Source organism: Cyprinus carpio, chromosome A7 (genome assembly GCF_018340385.1).
Source record: "Cyprinus carpio isolate SPL01 chromosome A7, ASM1834038v1, whole genome shotgun sequence".
Lineage (NCBI taxonomy): Eukaryota > Metazoa > Chordata > Actinopteri > Cypriniformes > Cyprinidae > Cyprinus > Cyprinus carpio.
This window is the reverse complement of record NC_056578.1, coordinates 38,305,309-38,327,854: the sequence shown is the minus strand read 5'-3', so window position 1 is coordinate 38,327,854 and position 22,546 is coordinate 38,305,309. Positions and strand designations below refer to the sequence as shown.

Here is a 22,546-nt window from a genome sequence, read left to right as displayed (position 1 = left end):
ACACAATGTTAGCAGATATTGTAAGAGTATCCAGAGTCTGTCTACCTACAGTACGATATGGTAAAATTGGTGTTATATGATATGAGCCCAGAAAACAGCAGAATTTAAGTTAGAGGTCAAATTGCCTGCACTGCAACCCAAACTACACAGAGTTATATTAAATGTCCTTTACACAGGTTAGACCTTATTCCTGAAACCTGATGACTTTTTAATGCACCAGTGTTAGAGAATCGCCAATATCTATCTCTCAGGCATCACACGAACTAGCGGTTTCACTCAGCTGTATCAAGAAATATTTTAAAGTGGCATTTCATTCCAGAAGTAATAGAAAAAATCACTCATTTTGTAATGTGCAGTCATCCTCTGAGTTTAGTGATGAGCGACGTGGGCATGATTTGGCATTTAGTTGGCACTTCAAAAAAAAGTGGGTGGACCTATAGATGAATGAATATCACTTCTGAGTGACATCTCATAATGCAAAAAAAATATGCATTGTAAAGGGGTGGGTGTAGATGCCAAAAACCCAGTTGTAGTTAAAGCCCTTCACATTATAACTATAAAAATAACATTGTTGGAATCATTTTAAAAGAGACTGTTTTCTGCTGATGAATGATAAAGCACTGGCAGCCAATCAGAATCCACCCAGACAACAAAAGTGCATCGCACGCTTATAATAAACAGAGTTTATACAGTTATCATATAATTACCTTTATAGTTATAGTTCTTGCGGCAGTCCTTTACACAATTGATACTAAAAGTGATTGATTTTGTCTAACTGAACACAGTGATTCTCATACACATGCATTTTTGTTAAAGAAATTTCTGGTTATTGTTGAATGGCGAGTTGGCCTGGCAAACAGTGTCTGCTTTCATTTGGCAAATGTACAGATTCACCCTCATCTGACTATCTGGGAGTGTGTCTCCAGAAAAGTGACTTAAACTGTCTTTTAGTTATTCCTTTGTGGATGCTACAATTAAGTGATGACAGATGAAACCTCTACCACAAGAGCTTTCAAAGAATGTGTAAATGTGTACAGCAGCAATTAAAAATGAATTATGTGTGTGTAGAATATTTTTTCAACTCACTGTGATAGTGGATTTTCCAGCATATTTTCCATATTTCAGCAACAGAGGTTTCACCATCTTTTTTTGGGCCACTATCTATGGAACAAATTAAAACGTTTAAAGGATTTTTTAAAATAATGTTAAAAAAATAATAATAGTAGTACACTACATAAACAAAAGTACACCATTTAATTAAGGTAATTTATGGTGAGTTGGTCATTACAATTACAGCTTCTACTCTTCCGGGAAGGTTTCCATTTGATGTTGGAACAAAGATGCAGGGATTTGCATCCTTTCAGACATGAACATCAATGAGGCTTAGCTGAAATATCCAAACCTGTCCATACAGCAAAATATATCCATATATATATATTTTTTTTTGGGGGGGGGGGGGGTGTTGGATAGAGAGAGAGAGAGAGAGAGAGAGAGAGAGAGAGAGAGAGAGAGATTTTGATTTTGAGAGAGTTTTGTCTCTATGGACGTTATATTTAAAGCGGCAGACATGAATAAAATATTTTTTGAAAATGTTATTACTCATTTATTTATTTAACTAATTATCAAAACACAATCAAATAACCCATTAGAAGAAAATAATAAAGTACATATTAACAAAAATTCAAATATTACACTTAAAAAAAAATATAAAAATTAAACATATGCCATTTGAAGAAAAATGTGAAGATTACACGTATGAATAAAAATAAGCAATAAACATTTTACAAAGTACTAAAAAAAACTATAAAAAAATTTAAAAAATATTAAATCATTGTAAGTCTAGTTTTTATCTCTAGTAAGCTATTCTATCCACATTTGCACTTACACTAAATGTAGGCTACTGTAAAATTGGAAATGTATTTTTTGGTCTTACATTTTGAAATATATTTTGGAATCGGAATATAATATACACATAAAATATATCTCATTAGGTTTACGGTTTACAACATATATTGAGCATATAAATAAAATATATTTTGACCAGAATTTATTTTTTTTTTTTTTAATTTATTGCCATATGGGTGTTAATAAGGAGCATATACTTTTGGCCACATGGTGTATTTTTAACAATATTACATAAAATGCACAGGAAAACATCACCTGTCCAAGCGTGCACTCCACACCTCCCAGAAAGTCGTCGTCTCGCGTTCCAATACTGTGAGTCCCGTGAATGTCGTAGACTTCAAAACGCAGTTTCTGTACTTCCTCAAAGTAGTAGTCCAGCATTAAGACTTTGGCAAAGACCGGATTCAGGTTACTCTTGATCACCTCAGTACGGTCCAGCTGAATTACAGAAAGAACAACAATTTAGTCAACAGTAAGTGAAAATCTTCTGACTGGAAGCATCTGGCTCCACAGGCTGTTATTCATCTGTTTGTGCGCTGTCCCTGGATAAAGTCAAAGAAATGATGGCAGTGGGATGAAGGCCTCATGAGTCTGATTGTCTGATTGTTGAGAGCTTCCACACATGCATCTGCGATGATCATGGCCTTGCTCTCATACAAAACACATTTGTTCTCGTTTCTCATTCATCAGCTTTCTCTCTCCCTACCTCCCCCTCCTTTGCTATTGTTCACCGGTGCATGTCAAAAACAAACAGAGCAAATACAATCATTTCTGAATTAAAACCTCACTGAGGCAATTAGCTGGAGGATTTAATGCATCATTCTCCAAGATGATGGAGAAGATATTACAGAATTAGTTTAGAGATGCAATCTGAAAATATAAGTATAAAAGCCATTGAAAGAGACAATGCTTTACTTTCTAATGTACCAAAGCAAAGGCTGAACAAACAAAGAATGGAAGTCCATAAAAGAGAAAAGGGTTCATATAAAAGAGTGAATCTTCAGTGAATGGGTGCCATTAGAATGAGAGTTCAAACAGCTGATAAAACATCATAATAATCCAATCCATCAATTAACATCATGTGAAGTGAAAATCTGTGTGTCTGTAATAAACAAATTCATTAATATGGCATTTAATCCAATAGTAAGTCCATAATCCATAATAACGCTTCCTCCAGTAAAAATATCTATCTTCTGTTGTGGTCAGTATCCACCAGCCTATTTTGGATTGTTTTTACTTATAAACAATAATGAACAAGTGATGAAATGCTAAATTTTTCTAAATTCATTTTAAAAAAAGAAACACAGTCATCTATATCTTGGATGATCTAAGGGTGAGAACATTTCAGCAAATTTTAATTTTTGTTAATTTGTGTAATTTGTGTGACAGTAGTTTGGCTGTTTTCAAAGTGTTGCTTTTCCATTAACAATTTACTTTTCTTTTCTTTTTTCTTCTTCTTTTTTTTGCAAAGAGTATCTGTATCAGGTAGGTAGATGGATAGATAGATAGACAGATAGATAGATAGATAGATAGATAGATAGATAGATAGATAGATAGATAGATAGATAGATAGATAGATAGATAGATAGATAGATAGATAGATAGATAGATAGATAGATAGATAGATAGATAGATGGCTTTAAAGAAGTTGCTTTTATTAGTAGCTTAGTGTAGCAGACTACTTTCCAGTTTAAAAAAAATGTGTGGGAAACTACAGTTTGACATCCGAACATTCTCTGGTGTATTTCTAAAAAGGTTATTTGCTACTGTCACACAAATGGGGAAAAATAACCATTTAAAATCAGCATGTGAGGTAATCGGTCATACTCACACTAAATCAGATTAACAGTGTCAAACCTCTAATTTGTCCGTCTGCATAGCACATATCAAGCAAGGAATGACCCTCCTCCATCAGCCCATGTTTGACAGAGTCTTTCTCAGCAATTACTTACAGCCTCATATAAAATATCCAGTCCTTCAATCTACTATGTATGTGTCCTTGAACTGAGGTGAACTCTAACATAGCGCAAGTGGTAGTAAATCAAACTAAAGGAGCTGGTGTGAGGTGAATTTCACAAAACTATTATGTCCATGTCAGAATTCACCCCAAAATCAAGAGACAGAAATAAGACATCCTGCATAAAGAAAAGGACCATTAATATTTTGTGCATTGTGACATTTAATAAGGTGAAGGTTAGCACGTTTATATATATATATATATATATATATATATACACACACACACACATACATATACATATTAACGTGCTAACCTTCAATCAATGCTCATTTCAGATTAAAGAGCAGGTCATATGGGTTTTTGAAAAATATCGCTTTTGCAGTTTATAACGATACAGCTGTTCTAAATTCCGATTATAATTAAGACAGCGCGTGTTTTGGTTTACAAACTGTATTGTTTCATCAGTTAGTCACGTTAGCACTCGGCTAACTTATCCACCAAGTGTTTACAATTTAGCAGCTAAACTTTAGCTTGCATAAGTGTTTTTGTGTCATTATTATAAGAATGGATTGGCACACTATATTATTGTTTTATGTAAAAGTGTTTTGTCAGTGGTAGCACTGGCTAACTGGCTCAAGGACTCCTCTCTGTGCCAATCACAACAGGCTTGGCCAGCTGACCAATCAGAGCAGAGCAGGCTTATGGAAGGGAGGGGTTTGCTCCGAACTTGCTAGGAACAAATCATTTTGGAATCATTGGCAAATGACTCTAATATTAAATGTATTTTCTGAGAAAATAAGAATGTTTTCTGACCTTAGATGCATTTAAACCTATTGTCGGGGACTCCAACACAATATAAGGACACTTTAAAATACCACATGACCTGCTCTTTAACAAAAAAGTGAATGGTCCTAATTAAATTAGATTTCTTAAATTAAGTTTCCTTATGAATATATGATTTTTTTTTTCTTCCTTGAAAAAAGACCTGGACATGTTCTATTTAGATTCCCACAGAGAGGATGTCTCGACTAGATAACTATGATACTGTCCTGGTCAAATGGTTTCTGAACCCTTATACAGCTAGTTCATACTGATATCACTGCAAACACCTGACTGCCTCCTGCGGCTCCTCCAATCACAGGGAAGCAGACCTCTTATCAATTCCAAGTACATCTGCTGCTAAAAAAACTTGTTACAGAACTCCCCATTTACTGAACGGCCACCCTGCCAACGTACAGAAATCAGACACGTTCCCAATACTGAAGTCTAGTTTGAAAATTCTGTTTTCAGTCAATTAAGGTACATAGCCAAAACTGGATTACGTACCAATGACAGAAAATATTAACTGAAATTATAATATGGCCAGTCTTCCAATTAAATTGTTTACTCAAGCTATCAGGTGAGGTGTGGCAACAGGCTGCGAACTTTTGAGTGGATTTTTCATTTGAGCCTTTATTACTTACCACTGCTCACTACTAGTTCAGACTTATCACCATGTTATGCTTCTTTGCTAACAATTTCTGACTGTTAAAAACATTGAATAAACAAATATGTGCCAAACCTTTCTTGAAATATGAACAATCCTTCAATTATGTAGTTCAAACCAAGAGGAAGAGACTTTTAAGACTTACTGCCAACTTGAAGAAGAGCTGAAAAGAGGCTGTTAAATGAGCCGGAGTTTGTCTCTTTACCCCTTACCGTGGCAGCTTTAAGATGACTGAGTAGTGTAAGAGAAGCAGTGAGAAAAAAAATGTCACGACACGCACACAAAAATGCAGAACAGAGATTACATGGGAGGTTCATGAGGGTCTTAGAATATTATGTTATATTTACACACACTATGTAGCATTCACCTTGAGAGAGAGAGAGTAAGTGAAAGGGAGCGCAAAGAGAGATATGAGTAGGCTTAGCTCCTACTCAATTTTAGCTCTTGATTTGCATGACAATGGCACTTCTCCATTAATAGGTGCTGCATGAGCAGATAGCGGAACACCTAATGGCTCTGGAACATCAGAGGAGCACTTGGAACAACATAGAGACAAAAATCCACATGGTCAGAATTAGGGTCGGAAATTAATTGGGGTTTGTGGCAAAAAAAAAAAAAAAAAAAAAACTGAAATGCTGGAGTTTTGTCGAGTGTGTGCGCTCACTGACTGAATTCTGCATGCTTGTGAAATCTCTCAACATAAACAACGAAATATAGAAAAGATGGGATTAAGTGATTAATTTTGCAGCCTATATATAAAACAGATTAATGTGAATCTGCCAAAATTTTGTTATGTTATTTGTTGTTGTACATATTGTGGTAGTTTAGAAATTAAATGTCCGATGACTGTCGCTAAAAGTTTAATACTAATGTACCACCTACACTAAACTAAATCTAACCAATAGAGTTAAAAAAAGAAAAAGTGTCATAAAACATTTGCTAAATCAACCATGCTTCTACAAGTCTTTAGCTGTTTTATCAGGATTTGTGTATCACTGGACAAGTGCAATGCTGTACCAGGTGAGCTACCGAGCAAGTTTACTAGATCACAAAAGCCATTTATGGAGAGTATTATGTGATGAAAGTGTCAAAATATATTAGTTTAGAAATCATGCACTATGGTAAAAGTGTTTTGAGGTCATAACAATGTGTTATGCAAGTAGGAGGAGGTTATGAGATACCAGCAAGTCACGCTCAAAACAGTACTATGACATTTTTAGCAGTCATAACTCCTGGAGAGAAATAGCGCAGACACTGGACGAAGACAAAACATTTTAATGCACATGCATCGCTGCCTGCGTTCGCACGCACAATCAAATGGAGTATATTTTGAAAGGCCATGTGCTCGGCTGTACACAAGCTAATCATTCACATCAAAACTCAAGTATACTTTAGGCTTTAGACTATTATCATTATTGCTAATACTAATGTTGCATTCACATCATGATGGAATTACTGTCAATAAAATATTCTGACCAGTCAAAAACTTTAAAATGTTTGTCAAATCTGTAATTGAAAGTTGGAATTTGAGGAGGTTATGAAAAACTGTTTGTTTTTAAATCCAGCCACCCCTTTTTTCCATATCAGTCTTTGCTGTAGAGGGACTGCGTTTGGAAGATATAAATAACAAAAACTGACAGCAGTCAGAGATTTGGTAAGCTTCTTACAAACCACTTGATGTCTTTAACAAAAAGATTCCATTATGTCTAATGTCTTCACTGAGCTGTGATTTAAAGGAATACTTTTTGCAAAATGGACAATAGCACACATATCTTGCATTGAACGTTCAGTGATTGTAGAGCAGCACCCACTATCTCATGCTGTGACGATTCATATGCTCACTGCTTGCATGAGGACATTAAAGCCTAATTTTTATCTCATCAAATTTTGGCGATTCTGGCAATATGATCATGGATCAAAGCAACATGCTCCAATTCATCCTGAAAACATTAGATCTAATGGTAATAACATGGGAGTATGCAAAATGAGACTATATTGACACATCCTAGACATGTATGCCAAGATCCCTGAAAATACCTGGCGGACATTCAAGACAGAAAATGTAGACTAATGCCGATGACAAGAAAACAGCACTGCATATATGGTTTCCACTGACTTGCTGGCAAAATGTCTGTGTCTAATATAAGGAAAATGTGGATATATTTTTTTCTGCTCCTGTGAAAAAGAAATCTGGCATGTGTTAAAGCTAATGTCAGGAGAAAGATCAGAATTATTAATCGGATAAATATGACTGCTCTTTGACTGATATTGTAAGTGTAAAACCATACTGAGTACAAAGTGAGTACCTATATTTTCTCTGTGAATACAGAAAAATTATGGCAGTGGCACCTCTAATATTCCAGTATGCAAAATCTCTTTAGCTTGAGACGGTATTTTGTCATTCTATAAAGAAAAGAAAATATGGATCTTCTACTCACAGAAGATTACATAAAAACTGGATTCTGCAAAACCCAACCTCAGTTTCATATTCTTTCATTCATCCTTTATCATTGTTATCTTTTGCTGATATCTTACACAACACACTTTGACTGCTGCCATCATGACAGTTCCCCCCAAAATAGAAAATTCTTTCACAATTTACTCACTTTTAATGGGAGATATTTTGAAAAATCTCCATACAGTGAGTCAATGGTGTCCACTGTTCATTACTGTTTTTGGACACCACTGACTTTGACTGTATGGACAGTTAGACATTCTTCAAAAGATCTTCTTTTACATTCCACAGAAGAAAGAAAGTCATTCAGGTTTGGAATGACGTGAGGCTTAATAAATAATGGCAGAATTGTCATTTTGGGGCGAACTATCCCTTTAAAAGGCTGTTCATCCAACATAACATCAACATAACTGCTACAAACACTTCACAACGAAAACTAATCATATTCATAACAATGCAACTCAAACCATCAGTTTTTAAACAACTTGCTGCTGCAGTCAGACTTAATCATTGGGATGCAGTGTGAAGATAATGCATTTAGCATTATGATTGTCTTATCCACACTGATGAAGCGGCTTCAGACCATAACAGTTTTTCCTTCCTACACTGCTCATCATGAACATTTTTGAGATGCAAAAATGAATGCCACTGCAAAGAGTCATTTAGTCTTAAATGGACAGAGATGAAGCACTGTTTTTCTCGCCAGCTACTCTTCTCAATCTAGAAATATGCCAGAAAATCTGAAGTGCAAAGCATCTGATTATGGTAATCAGTTATTTCAAGATACTCAGCTCATGTTGATTGTCAGTCAAATCAACAAAGTCCACAATAATATCTCAATGGCTTTTTCTATTTCTTTTTCCTGTTTCATGTGGCCCCTCTTTAAAATTGAACCTTCTGAATGCAGCGAACGCTGCAGGTGAAGTAGGGTGGCATCTTTTACTTTGTTCACTGTGAACTGAACATGGCACAGTTGTTGGAATAATGGGGCCAGGATTAAGATTTCATCCTTCAGCCTGACACATTGCTGCAGACAGCTTCACAGCTTTGCTGAGCTGTCTTCAGCACCACTGCTGTGGCTCCAGATAATTTTTTTTCTTACAGTGACTGCTTTGATATGGGGTGGGGGCACCAGAGTGGTCGCTCTCTTTGCTTCAAGCGACCTTTCCTGCAGTGTGACAATTCCCTGCCTAGATTCATTCCAAAAAGTGCCCACTCCCTCCACTCACAGCCCAATCAACCTTCACAGTCAAGCCCTATACTATCAGAATGTCAACTGAAGGCATTGTGCGAAGTTATACCCATTAAACAATCTCTAACCCAAAGTCAAGGCCTAACACTTAGACCTGTTTAACTTCTAATCGCTGAAAAATAGAAAGAGAAAAAAAGTTATCAGCTGATCCTCCAGCACTACAAATGTACAATTTAAAAATAAAATACAAATGTATTTATTTGTAATTAGTGATAGATTGATATATTGGCCGGCAGTGGCAGGAATGAACTGTTCCACTGAATGGATGATTGAATCATTCACTCAGCTGCTTCATTCAAAAACACCATTCAAAAGCAATGAAATACCACTGTTTGTTGCTGTGCCTTTGTTTGGAACCATTTTCAATGCTAAAATAGAGTAAAATCAGTCATATTTACAACATTGTGCCTAAAACATAACTTAATATTAATATTAATATCAGTAACACGTTTGTATTCTTGCTTATATTTGAGGAAAACAGCACTTGCTTGTGTGATATTGCTTAATTATATCAAACAATACCAATATAAGACCCATACAGGAGCATTTTTTTCCCATATCTTTAATTTTTGGATCATTTTTGCAACAAGGACCTGTTCATTTCGGACCCTATCGGCAGGCCAGTAATTTGTCACTTGCAAATTAGTGCACATTTCATTTATAGAAGAGATAATTTTGACTTTTTATCTCACAATTCCGATTTTGTTTTGTTTGTTTTTTTTTTATCTCACAATTTCAACTTTTGCCTGGAAACTGGACATTTTTAAGTTTTTTTATTGTGTGGTGAAAATGGGCTTCCACACAAACTTCTTTCTCTTTTATACATTTTTTACAAACAAAAGCTTTCATTTTTAACCACTGCTAGATTGTGTGTGGTTTATGTTTGCCTTTCTTGTTTTTGCCACTTCATCCATGCATTTAAGCCAGATTAGTCCATAAATGATAAGTGAGGGCAAAAGAATGTTGGAATGATATGAGGTTGAGTAAATAGTGACAAAATTTATAAATGAATTGCACTGTAAGACAACTAATACTGTAAAATAAATCTAATGCAGAAAAGGACAGCACTGCCAATACAAAGATCTAATCAAGCCCCCAAGAGGGAAAAAGGAAAACTCACTTCAGTCCATTGACCTTGGTTCTGTACCATGAGCATGACGCAGGGGTCAGACTTATTGAGCGTATCTCGGTCCAGCAGGGACCTGCAGGAAACACGCAGCTCCACCTTGGATACGCAAGCGGCAGGGCCTCCTATGCCTGCCACTGGGGACGTCGCTTCCTGTGAGTCACTCATCCTGACAGAAAGTTGAGTGCGGAGGGTCAGCCGGAGATGGGAGACAGCAGTGTCAACCGGGTGATCTTTAAAGGCCTCAGTTTGATTGAAGCAGGACTCTCCCATGTAGGAAGTCTATTTTATAATGTGACCTTGTGTTGGTTCTTTGTAACGCAAAGGATGTGGGATGTCTTAAAGCATATCTGTTAGTTCGACTTAAAGTTCTTTACAGAGAGACATCTCTATGCCTGATTTGCTTTAGAGGATAACGGGCTGCTGGGAGTGGTTCAGATATAAAGGGATCAAATGGGATGTTGTAAATCAGAGATGTCCATTAATATTACAACAGCAAAATCCCAGACGAGATCTTCATCTGACAGCTTCTTCCACAACAGACTCCTATGGAAGAAATAAGCATGTGGGGGTGATAAATGCCAGGATGTACACTCTAAATGTACTTTTAACATCCAATGAATAGTCAAAAGCACTGAAACCACATTATCATTGAAAACACAGCTTACATACAGATATACAAGAAGGTTTCTAAGTGAATATGTAAACTGCATGAACTGTGAGTTAATAACATTAATATTTTACAAGAAACCACATACACATTGTGATCAGGAAGTTTGTGTGCAGGCAAATGATTTTCTTATGCAGATTTCGCAACAGGTTTTTGTGGCGATGACCAACAGAAAGCTGCTTGGTTTGAAAGTGACTTTTATGTGAGCTGTGCTTCACATATCGCTACACTACTGACAATGGCAAAATTTTAACCCATAATCTTGATTTTCATTGCGAGGTTAACCCTTTAACCTGACAGTCAGAACATCTTTCTTTACACTTACACTTTAATTAACACTTTTAAAATTTATTAATTTCTGTAATCAAGTGGAATTTTTATCGACGTTATGTGATGACACTGAACGGTGAGGGATACTATTTCGTTCACCCATAACGCGTTTTTTACATTCTACTGCGCTGCTTTTCCATTGTTTATAATGTAAACATGCGTAGGCTACGTTTTGCGTCTTTTGCATCGTCTTAAGGCACTTAAGTTTTTTGTTTGTTTATTTATTTATTTATTGGTTTGTTTGTTTGTTTGTATCATTCCAAGTAGGCGCCGTGACTTCTCATCTAACTTTGTAGCACGACTAAATAAAACTATGCAATTTTAAGACCCCTCAAACCTTGTGTTTTGACTTCCTTTACAGTGCTCAAGCCAACCCGCCCCCTGTAATTCGTACCCTGCGGTCCTATTTCGTAATTATAATGTTATAATGTGCTTTATGCATTCGACGTTCACCCTTTAAAAGGTCACGTCAGCAAAAGAAACGCGTAAATCTATCAGCCAGCAGAGCGCGCGTGGTTCAGCACCGCAGATCATGGACAGCTCCTCTCACATCTACTGTATATACACTTACCGCAACAACCAATCGAGCTGTTCTAGCGAGGAAACTACAGCACGGTTAGAGAGCTTTCGTGCACTGCTGTTCCTTGCGAATGAACTATTGTTTGATTCAAATACTAAAGTGAAGAATTACAGGCTATCACAAATGAAAAGGTTAAACGCGTGATCATGTAACTGCGCCTGTACTACATGAATCAGTTTTAGTATGCAACACGAATAGTGAAAAGGACTGAATAAAATGACAATAATAAAGTAATATGAAGTGACTGTTAATAGATTACACTTTAGTGCGTTAAACTTCTGCTTTCTCGCGTCTGCAACGCACCGTTTGTTTGACAGTTAACCCACATTCACTTTATATCCTCTATTACTTATCAAACTCGTATGAATGTAACTATAACTGAATGTATTTTTTTTATTATTATTGCATCTTTTACCTTTCCGCAATTTGCAAGCACTGGTAAATTAGATATTACATATGTAAACAGCCTAATCATTTGCCCCCAATTATCACTAACAACACCGCATGCAAAGCATAGGCTAGTAATAGCAATTAATAAAAATAACAATAATATTCATACACATTTCTTGATGACTAACAGCAAGCATAATCTAGTGAGTGTAAATAAGAGAGCTGTGTTCTCACCTGCTGTTGCTGCTGCTCTTCTCTCAGTGTGTGTGTGTGTGTGTGTGTGTGTGTGTGATGAGCGGATGACACATGCCCACCGCGCGCTAGTTCGGCTGTCATGTTACGTTAAAGAGCTACATTGGAGTGAATTTAACAGCCTCAGCTGGGAAAAGTCTCTAAATGACGTCAGTTTCGGTAAAAATCGGCATCCTAAGCTTGAATGAATGTGCAGAATCATTTACAGCCTATAGGGGTTTTATTTTTTATTTTATTTTTTTATTATTATTATTATTATTATTATTATTATTATTATTATTTTGCAAAAAAAATCAATTTCTGTAAAATTTTCATAAATTGCATGTGCCACTCTGAGAGTTTGAGTTTTTTAATTGCTTTTTATAAACGTATGAATGTAATATATATATATATAGCCTATATATATATTTTTTTTTTTTAAATCCTGAATAAAAAGGTTGCTGTTAACAGGGTTTGACTGTTACAGTATAGACATTAGGCTACTAGCCTCAAGGTCATGCATGCAAAACCATGGTTTTAAACAAAACTATACCATACAAAATCATGGAGCGTTGACATTTGAGATGAGACTTTTCTTTTTTCATTCAGTTCCATGCACTTCCTAAAAGGATAATTATGGAATTTTGACAGAATCTTTTGATTGGTCAGTTTTTAGTTACTTAGACTACATATTAATTTAGTTACATATTAATTATACGTTTCTTTTTATGCTACATTTTTTATCAAATATTGGATTCAATAATTTCATCAAATTGTTTAGCATCTGAGCTTTTACACCTCAATTTCCTGTCATTTGTTTAGTGAGCAGCATGGATGCATGTTGACAGAATATAATATAACTTGTAAATCATTAAGAAGAGCAATTATATGGCCTATAGCTGTCTGAAGCCATACCCAGAGATAAAACACTATGTATGCAACAAATGCCATTTTTGTGCTCGCAGAACCCTTTTCATCCCACCCACAATTTCTCTCTCTCTCTCTTTTAAGATAGGATACAGTTAGATTGGTCAGGAAGTTAAGTATGAGGGAGAATTGAATCGGCTTCATCAGAGATAAAGTACTATTTGGTTTCTGCAAAATAAGACATTGTGGCTTCTGTGCTGATCAGGCTCTGCTTATTCTGGCTGTCTTTCTAAAAGAACATCGAGAGCCACTTCATCAAGAATCCCGATGAGAAGGACTGACAGTACAGGATATCAATCAGGGAGAGGAAACGCATTTGCTGTAAGGAATTGTTCATCCAAAAATGAAAATCTGCTGAAAATGTGCTCATTCTCAGGTCATTTGAGATGTAGATGAGTTTGTTTCTTCATCAGATTTGAATACATTTAGCATTTCATCACTTGCTCACCAATTAATCCTCTGCAGTGAATGGGTGCCGTCAGAATAAGAGTGCAAACAGCTGTTAAAAACATCACAGTAATCCACAAATAATCCACACCACTCCAGTGAGACGAAAAGATGTGTGATTGTAAAAACAATCCATCAACACATTTTTTACTTCAATACGTCACTTCTGGCTAAAAGTCTTCTATCCATAATATTGCTTTCTCCAGTGAAATATGCACAGATCAAGCACCATTTACAAGAAAAAACAACCCAAAACACTTCTAAAATATGTTGGTGGATTTTGGTGAACAATGGGAAGTACTTATTGGGGGAAGTGTTTTTATGGATTATGGACTCATATTTCATATTTAATGTTAAAAAACACCTTAATGATGGATTTGTTTCTTACAACCACGCAAGTTTTCACTTCACAAGACATTAATTTATGTACAGAAGTGGTGTGGATTTCTTGTGGATTATTGTGATGTTTTTATCAGCTGTTTGGACTCTCATTCTGACGGCACCCATTCACTGCAGAGGATCCATTGGTGAGCAAGTGATGTAATGTTTAAATGTTCAACCAATTAAATTTCCATGACCTTTTCCTTTTTACTTTGAGAAAGGTTCACATGCTGTACATCCACAATGGCTACTTTTGGCCTTTAACAATAGCTATTACTTAAATCGAAAAGACGTGTTGTGACTCTAAACTCATTTGTGTATCTCTACCCAGACACTCAGTTACACTAAAATACTCACAAATTGATGGATGTAAAAACACCATAGAGGTTAGTGAAGATATTTCACTGGAACTTGGGCTTCAATACATTTATTTTGTTATTTATTTATTAATGTACAATGTCATCTTCACTATAAAACCTTATTAATAGAGTGTAAAAGGTATTATGAGACCACATAGATAAAAAGAATTAAGGTTCTATATAGCAGCTTCCAAGCGTTTTTTTTTTTTAATGGACCCTTATGATGAGGGTTCTATTTAGCAACAAAAAGAGCTGAAGAACCCAAATCTGTTAACTGTTTAGAACACTTTTTCTTAAGAGTGCAATTTAATATTTATTGTAGATAAACCAAATGGTAACCATTTTCCAGTATTTTAACGAGTCTATATTGACTATTTCTTCCATTGATTCCACTGGTCAAGGGTAACTAGGACACGTTCTCTACATCTTATGTAACCTCATATGTGCTTATCTCCCCACTCATCTCCCCTGGGTCAAGATATTTTTGGTTTATTGATCCATGTGTAGGTTTTCATGGAAAAATCCCAATGGTTCATTGATTGTGGACAGCCCCAATTATAACAGCCCCTTTACTTCACTTGTAATTGATTTGGGCCACTTCAGCTTCAGTGACACTCAGTTCAGCAGCACTGGAAAATGTACCATTACTCAAATCATTCATGGTTGTTTCCACACTAAACCATATGTGTGCAAATGCCTCAGAGAAAATTTATAAATCAGAGGATACACAATACAAGCAATTATAGCACCAAAACACAGTCCTGGCAGGACATGAGGAAAAATATGAATGCCCGGACTCACACACCACATATGATGATGTAGGAATGCAATGTTTGCATAATACACCCACAGCCCATTCATACACCAAAAACCAACCACCACTGGACAATTCTTTGGCCTCTCTCGCGCGGTGCAAGTGCATCAAGGCTGTTATTTTCATGACTGAAGCCAAGAGATCGTGAAGTATGGCGATGTGTGCGCGCTCCGAGGCGGCTTTTCGGCAAACTTTCTCTCGCAGCATTGCCCCTGCTCACTATACCGGCACATATCTGGACCTCGGCCAAAATTCGAAATTCTCTGAGACCAAAGTTTTAAGGAGCTTTACACGAGCTCACGGTTCTCGGGAGGTAAAACTTTGCAGAACGCCAACGGCTTCTCTTTTACATCTCGCATTTACTTTGCCGCAAGAGCTCATCCAGTCCTGTTTGGTTTTGGTCTTTTAAAAAGCTTTTAATCTTCTGAGTGCAAGGTTTGCGTATCACCTGAATTTGTATTGGGCTTTAAAAACGTTTTGTTACATTGTAACTTTAGTTCGCTTTGTTTGGCGTCATAAATTTCCGCAGGCGTTTTTGTACATTCCATTGATTTACTCAAAGACTGTTTATTTTGTCCGGATTCGATTTTTCGAATTTCGACTCTTACGCCTCTTTAACCTCTTGGAACTATTTACATATCTTTTTTTATGTGAAGTTTAAAGAGTGCACAGTATTCTTTGACAGGCGAGGCCAGTGTAATTTTTGTCTGAAGCTTACATCGGGGCCACACTCGCCACGCGGCTTGAACTAATTTTCTCGGTTGCAGGTATTAATCATGTTGCTTTAATTAGTTTGAATCTTAAAATCAAGTTTAAGAACTGTGCTGCATCTCGTGTCTCTCAAGTTTGACCATAGCCTAAGAATCCGACATATTTCTTACTAAAATCTTGTCATTCACGTAGATCTAGATCCATATGGGAAATTAGACTGATGCGTCACCTTCGGTGGTTCCCATTAGATTGCCTCGAGATCGCGAAATAACAGGAGTGGTCTTCGCATAAAGTCCCAGCTTGCTTCAGCATTGCAGCACTGCTCCACATCTGGTTAAAACACTGTATGTGTTTCCTGCATGGGCCTGATGCTAGAATCTCGAGTCCAGTGTGAGGCATTGCCCCTCTAGCCGTCCTCCATTTGATAGGGTTTAATCGGTTTGCCCCCCCCCAGACTCTTCTTCCCTAAGATGTATATGTCATTTTATACCATTATGACCCAGTCTATAATATTTCTTTCTGTCTGGATTAGGTTTTACGTCAGGATCCTGCCTCCCTTTCCCATGCCAGTTTTTATCATACCTATTTTTTTTTTATTTGAAGTTATTGTTTCATTTTGGGGTGAATCCCTATTTTGTTAGTTTAATTGTACAATAACCCCACTGTTGGTGTTTAAGAACCGTGTTTGAAAGGCCCGGTTGTTAGTATTTTGCTTTGGTCTGGGACAGAAAGGACACTGGTTCAGCCGTGCCTTAACCTGAACCTTTTACAGCTTCTTCCAACCCGCAGTGATGCATAACGTTTTTGTTACTAACGTGATTAAAAAAAGAGTTTTTGGAGATTAGAATAATACACTCTTGCTGGAAATAATTAATGTTTGATTAACACTTATGGAGTGTTTGAAGGTCAGACTAACATCAGCCTGAAAAGTTAATGGTTTATGCAAAAAAATGCACTTCAAGAAAAGTGTTTTTCTGTTTTTTTTTTTACACTAAATATGCCCACTGAGTAAACAGTCAAGTCTTCAAGGCTTTAAAGAAATTGTAATTTATTTGCTGAAACATTTTTGAAAGACCTATTCCTTTGTCATTGTAGGGAAAAAATTACCAAGTACATAATTCCAGCAGTTCCTATGTGTTTCCTCCCTTGTGTTTTCCACTCTTAAAACACCCCACACACCCCGCACACACATTAATATACCATATATATATATATATATAGATCTATTAATGTGCGATACGTGATAACACTGATGATTATTTTGTAACTAACTTTAAAACAACTAAAAATATTTGTAATATTTCAGTTGGAACTTGAATGTGACATTTTACTAAAAATATAAATAGTTAAATACACGTACATGTAAAAAATTTTAAAAATGATCCTTGTGAACCCCCTAACTGAAATGTTGAAAGTTATTAATAAAGCAGAAATAAAAAATAAATCAAAACTATATAGGAAAGTTAAAAAACGAATTAAACGTCACAAATTAAAATTAAAAACTGAAATATAACAATAAAAGCTTGGTTCAAATATTAATATTTTGATAGTATGTGGACTAAACTAACCCAGTTGTCATTTTTTTTTTTACAAGCCCAATTTTTTTTTTTTTTTTTTTTTTTTGTGTATTCCTTTAATGAATGGTTCTGATTATCCTGGTTTGGTTTTGTCCAGCTCGGAAGTTTTACAGACAAACACGAGTTGTACGAGTGGAAGGGAAATGTGGGCACGGTTGGCATCAGCAACTTTGCTCAGGGTGTGCTCTTCCTCTTAAAAAAATAAGTGTTTATAGATGGTGTCAGTTTGGTTTCAAATGATGTTATGTTTGTTTTGTATATTTGTTAACTACTTATTCTTGTATGGGGAAAAAAAGCTGAAGTCTGGAGGGCAAAAAAGTCTGAATTGTGATATGTAAAGTCAGAACTGCAAGAGAAAGTCCCATTCTTCTGAGTTGCTCACAATTCTTGAAAAGAAAAAAAAAAGACTGAGATACTCATATGTGAGATAAATTATAACAATTAGCCCTTTTATTTTTTATTTTTTATATTTTTGATCTCTTAGCAAAATGAGCTTTTCATAGATATGCACCTTAAAGGATAGTTTCACCCAAAAAATAAATTTGAGATGTTTATCTGCTTACCCCCCCAGGGCATCCAAGATGATAGGTCACTGTTTCTTCAGTAGAACACAAAACAAAGATTTTTACACTCAAACCGTTGCAGTCTGTCAGTCATATATATGGAAGTGGAGGGGAATCACGGCTGCTTTGAGAGTAAAAATTCCATAACAAAACCACATGAAACCCCTGCGGCTCGTGACGATACATTGAGGTCTTAAGAGATGAATTGATCGGTCTGGCAATAAAAGAAACTGAACAGTATTTTTAATAATTTTTTTTACCTCTTGATGCCCCGCCAATGGCTCTAGACGCGTTTCACAACATACCGGCTAGTGACGCGTGTTACATGCTCAGCATAGATACGTAATATTCTATAGTAGATGCTCATGACTGGTTTCTAAGGGGCCACGATACGTTCCAAAATGGGGGACTACGTCAGCATATCTGGAGGTCGTCGAAAAAGGCATTTATATCATATCGATGAATAGGAGAGTGCATGTGCGGAAGTGATCTGTCACTCGTATACGTCCACTTCCTAAGTTACACAGTGCAGAGAGATTGCATGACGTGTTCACTGGGCACTAGCGAGTATCTAAAGATATATTAGAAGTACAGGTCATCACTATGGAATGACGATTTTGATATCACATCATACAATGTGGAAAATTTTTGCCCAACCGTCTGTTATGTGAACGTCACGTGCTCGTAGCAGTTGGAACATATGTGGCGGATCAGAGGTAAAAAATTATATAAATACTGTTCAGTTTCTTGCACAGAAGCCTCCCCGACCGATCGCTTCAGTGTATTAAGACACTCAATGTATCGTCACGAGCCGCAAGGTGTTAATGTGGTTTGGTCGGTGGGTACTGTATTTTTTTTTGACTCTCGAAGCCTGGTAGCCCATTGATTGCCCGAGTATAACGACTGATAGACTGCAACGTTTTGAGTTAAAAATGCTTTGTTTGTGGCTTTACAGAAGAACACAAAGTCATCATACATCTTTGATGTCATGGTGTAAAAAGACAAGCATCAATTTTTCATTTTTGTTTGATCTATCCCTTTAAAGTCAACTTGAAATAATGTCACACGCCCATTTAACTTCTAAAATATGAACGTGTTTCCAAAAATAATAAATGAAACATTCAATGAAAAGAGGGAAGGTGTTGAAACAATGCACTTTTGTCTTTGGTATCACGTGGCAAAAAACAAAAAGTAAAGGGGGAGGGGGTTGATTTTTAATTTGAAAATTATCTTCCCTAATAATAAATGTTTTTACATTTTCTCCAGTTCTATCACCAATAGGAAGCGTTAGGTGATGTGTGTATACTGTGGGCTACCAGAAGTTGGGCACAAAGCTTGAACCAATGGGTGAGAAAGAATTAGAAATCCCCATCTTAAAGCCTGTTGCCTGTTATACACAACAAACATGACTGTTTTTTTTTCTTTTTTCAGATGAGTTTGGTGCTTTAGAAAGTGTCAAAGCTGCTATTGGAGTTGTATTCCTCCACTGACCGGAGAGGTGACCCGAATCAACACAAACCTGACAGATAACCCGGGACTAGTAAATAAAGCATTGCTATGAAGACGGTGAGTTAGTTAGTCTGTTACTGTTAGCTTCTTACTAAACTGAAAATCACACAGTACTGATATGAATGTGTATAGATACGCTGAAACATTCTTTCTCTCTCTTCAAGGATGGTTAATTAAGATTACCCATGGAGATAAACCTGCAGAACGTGATGAACTCATTGGATGAGCTGCTTCATGGAAAATTCATCAAATCCCTCGATTCATAACGGTGTTCAGACCTTCCGTTTATTTGTTATTATTGATGCATTCAGAGCTTTTTAAGGATTCACCATGGCTACTTTTAGAATGCTGGTGGTAGCAATAAGTACTAGAAACAATTCTTTGAAATACTATTTATTTGGTTTTTGTAATTTTTCTTTTCCACCAAATAATCTTTGTAATTGTGCTCGTTTAAACAGACTTGTGTATTTTGCAGTCAAAGGCCAAATATTTCAATGTCTTTTTGATACAGTTTGAGGTGCGGTACATTGACTCAAACAAAGAGAGGGCTGGTTCTGCTGATTGTCTTAAATAGAGATCATTTGGTCAATGTAATGGTGAGTGACGGTGACGTAACATGACCCTGCAATAAAATCAAAAAACTGTAACATTGTGACCAGTTTGCTTTTGTGTTCTGCTGCACCGTTTCCTGGTGGTGGGTCAACTTTTACCTCTTTTCATGGCAAACTGTCCTATGAACACCAGTAACACTCTTGTTTTTATAACTACTTATTGCATTTAATACATGAGGCAGTTTTAACACATGAATGTGGAAGTCTTTGCTTTTGAAGTACTTATACAGCAGAATGCTTCCTCATATATTAAAAAAAAACATCTACAAAATTTGAGGTCGGGAAGATTCGTTGTTTTGTTCACCAGCAATGCATTTATATTATTTCGATCAAACCATAGTAAAAACAATACTATGTGTGAAATATTTTTCATTTTTAATTAGTGCTGTTCAAATGATTAATCCGTATGCAAAATAAGTTTATTGTTTACCCTATATATTGTGTGTGTGTGTGTGTGTGTTGGTGTGGGTGTGTTTGTGTGTACTGTGTATATTTTTTTATATTACAACACACACACATGCAGGTATAATATTTAAGATTTTTTTTGCATATATATAAGAATATTTCTATATAATAAAATCTATATATATTATATGTGTGTGTGTGTGTGGTGTGTGGTGTGTAATATATATATAGTTTTTAAATTATAGAGATGTCATGTTTGTGTCAGTTTATATATGCATAATAAATATACACAGTACACAACACACACCGCATATATTATGTAATCAAAAACTTATTTTGGGATGCGATTAATCACCGATTAATGATTTGACAGCACGTAATTTTAATATATGTTAAAATGTAACTTATTCCTGTGATTCCTGTCTTAAGTGTCTCTTGAAAAAAATCATTCTAATTTCCGCTCTAGTGCTCTTTTTTTATTTATTATGATACATTTATTTTTTATTATTGTGATACATTTTTAAGGATTCTTTGATGAAACTACTTTTATATTGAAATATTTTGTAATAAATATTTTCTTTAATTTTTTATCAATCGAATATATCCTTGTTGAATAATAGTATATATATATATATTTTTTTTATTCTTATATATAGATATATATATATATATATAATATATTATATATATTTTTTTTGTTTATCTTACTGACCCGAATATTATAGTTGTAAACAGTACATTATCAAGACAAGCACCGATATTTTCTTAATTTTTTTTTTTAAGTATTTGTTTGTTTGCAAGCAAATTGCAACTATTTGTGCACTATAAGACAGTATTTTATTTTGTTTTTGCTACTGTACACGCACGCACTGTTTGTTTCTAATGTAGAGCAAAGAAGGGGCACATTTGCAGACGGGAACCTACATAGGCACCAAAACAGCACTCCCAGCGCAGCCACCTTGACCTTTGCCCTTAGATTAAAAAGACTGGGGCTTTTCTGTGATGCCCGTGATTACTGATTAATGAAGGGGTGATCACAGAGTCTTTTTCCCGCTCCTTAGGCCGAAAACCTGAAACCTGTGTAATAGAAATTCACTGCAGATCCCTTTGATACCTTTCTTTACATTTGTTAAAAATAGTAACTCATTGGCCAAATGGACATTTATTTAGATGTGTATACTGTTAACTATTTTGTTACTCTAAAGAGTTTATAACGCTGTAACTTATTTTTTTAATACCTTTTTTTAAAAACTAATTAGTAGTTTTATCTTTCCTCAGAAGTAATGAAAATGCAACCAGCAAATCAAATATGGACATTCATAACATAAGTGTTAAAATGCAAATAGATAATTATATAAGCCTTGGGTGTTGTAACTATACAATTCACCACTATTACATCAGCCCATGAATGGACCATGTGCTCACAGCACTTTAGGATTTCACATATGAACTATGCACTTTTTAGTTAAAACTCATGTAGGAACCACTGCATCAAAAATAAATCTGTTTAAATAAGAAAGCACCTATTCATCGAGGGAATTGTTCTTTAGGATTGCACAAGGGTGGGGGGGGGGCTACAGGACCACGTTTTTCTATGTAAGGACGCCTCAGACGCCCCCTAATGAGGATTTTCAGTTATTATTAGACTACAGACACATGTGTTTTTCAAGAGTTTTTTGGGTGGAAGTTTCCCAAATCCCATAGCAAATAACTATAATAACAATAATAATATAAAAAGACAAACACACACACACACACACACAAATACACACATTTAATTTCTGTTTTTATACAGTGATATAGTGTTTCAGGTTTAAAAAAAATATGTCACTAATGGATACCATTTGACTTAATCTA

At 35.7% G+C, this 22,546-nt stretch overlaps 1 protein-coding gene across 3 annotated transcripts in view; it reads right to left on the bottom strand.

Moving 5' to 3' along the window:
• Positions 1 to 12,525, bottom strand: part of cpne7 (copine VII) — a 45,121-nt gene extending 32,596 nt beyond the window's left edge. The window contains exons 1-4 of one of the 3 annotated variants that reach the window (XM_042761094.1): positions 12,389 to 12,525; positions 10,179 to 10,730; positions 2,161 to 2,343; positions 1,089 to 1,161 (exon numbers count right to left, since the gene is read on the bottom strand). In XM_042761094.1, the coding sequence (XP_042617028.1) occupies positions 1,089 to 1,161; positions 2,161 to 2,343; positions 10,179 to 10,457 (535 nt within the window). In that variant the 5' untranslated portion in view covers positions 10,458 to 10,730; positions 12,389 to 12,525. Of the gene's footprint in view, positions 1 to 1,088; positions 1,162 to 1,250; positions 1,431 to 2,160; positions 2,344 to 10,178; positions 10,731 to 12,388 lie in introns of those variants that run through there. The other 2 variants (XM_042761096.1, XM_042761095.1) reach the window with 2 other exon arrangements.
• Between the last annotated feature and the right edge of the window lie 10,021 nt (positions 12,526 to 22,546).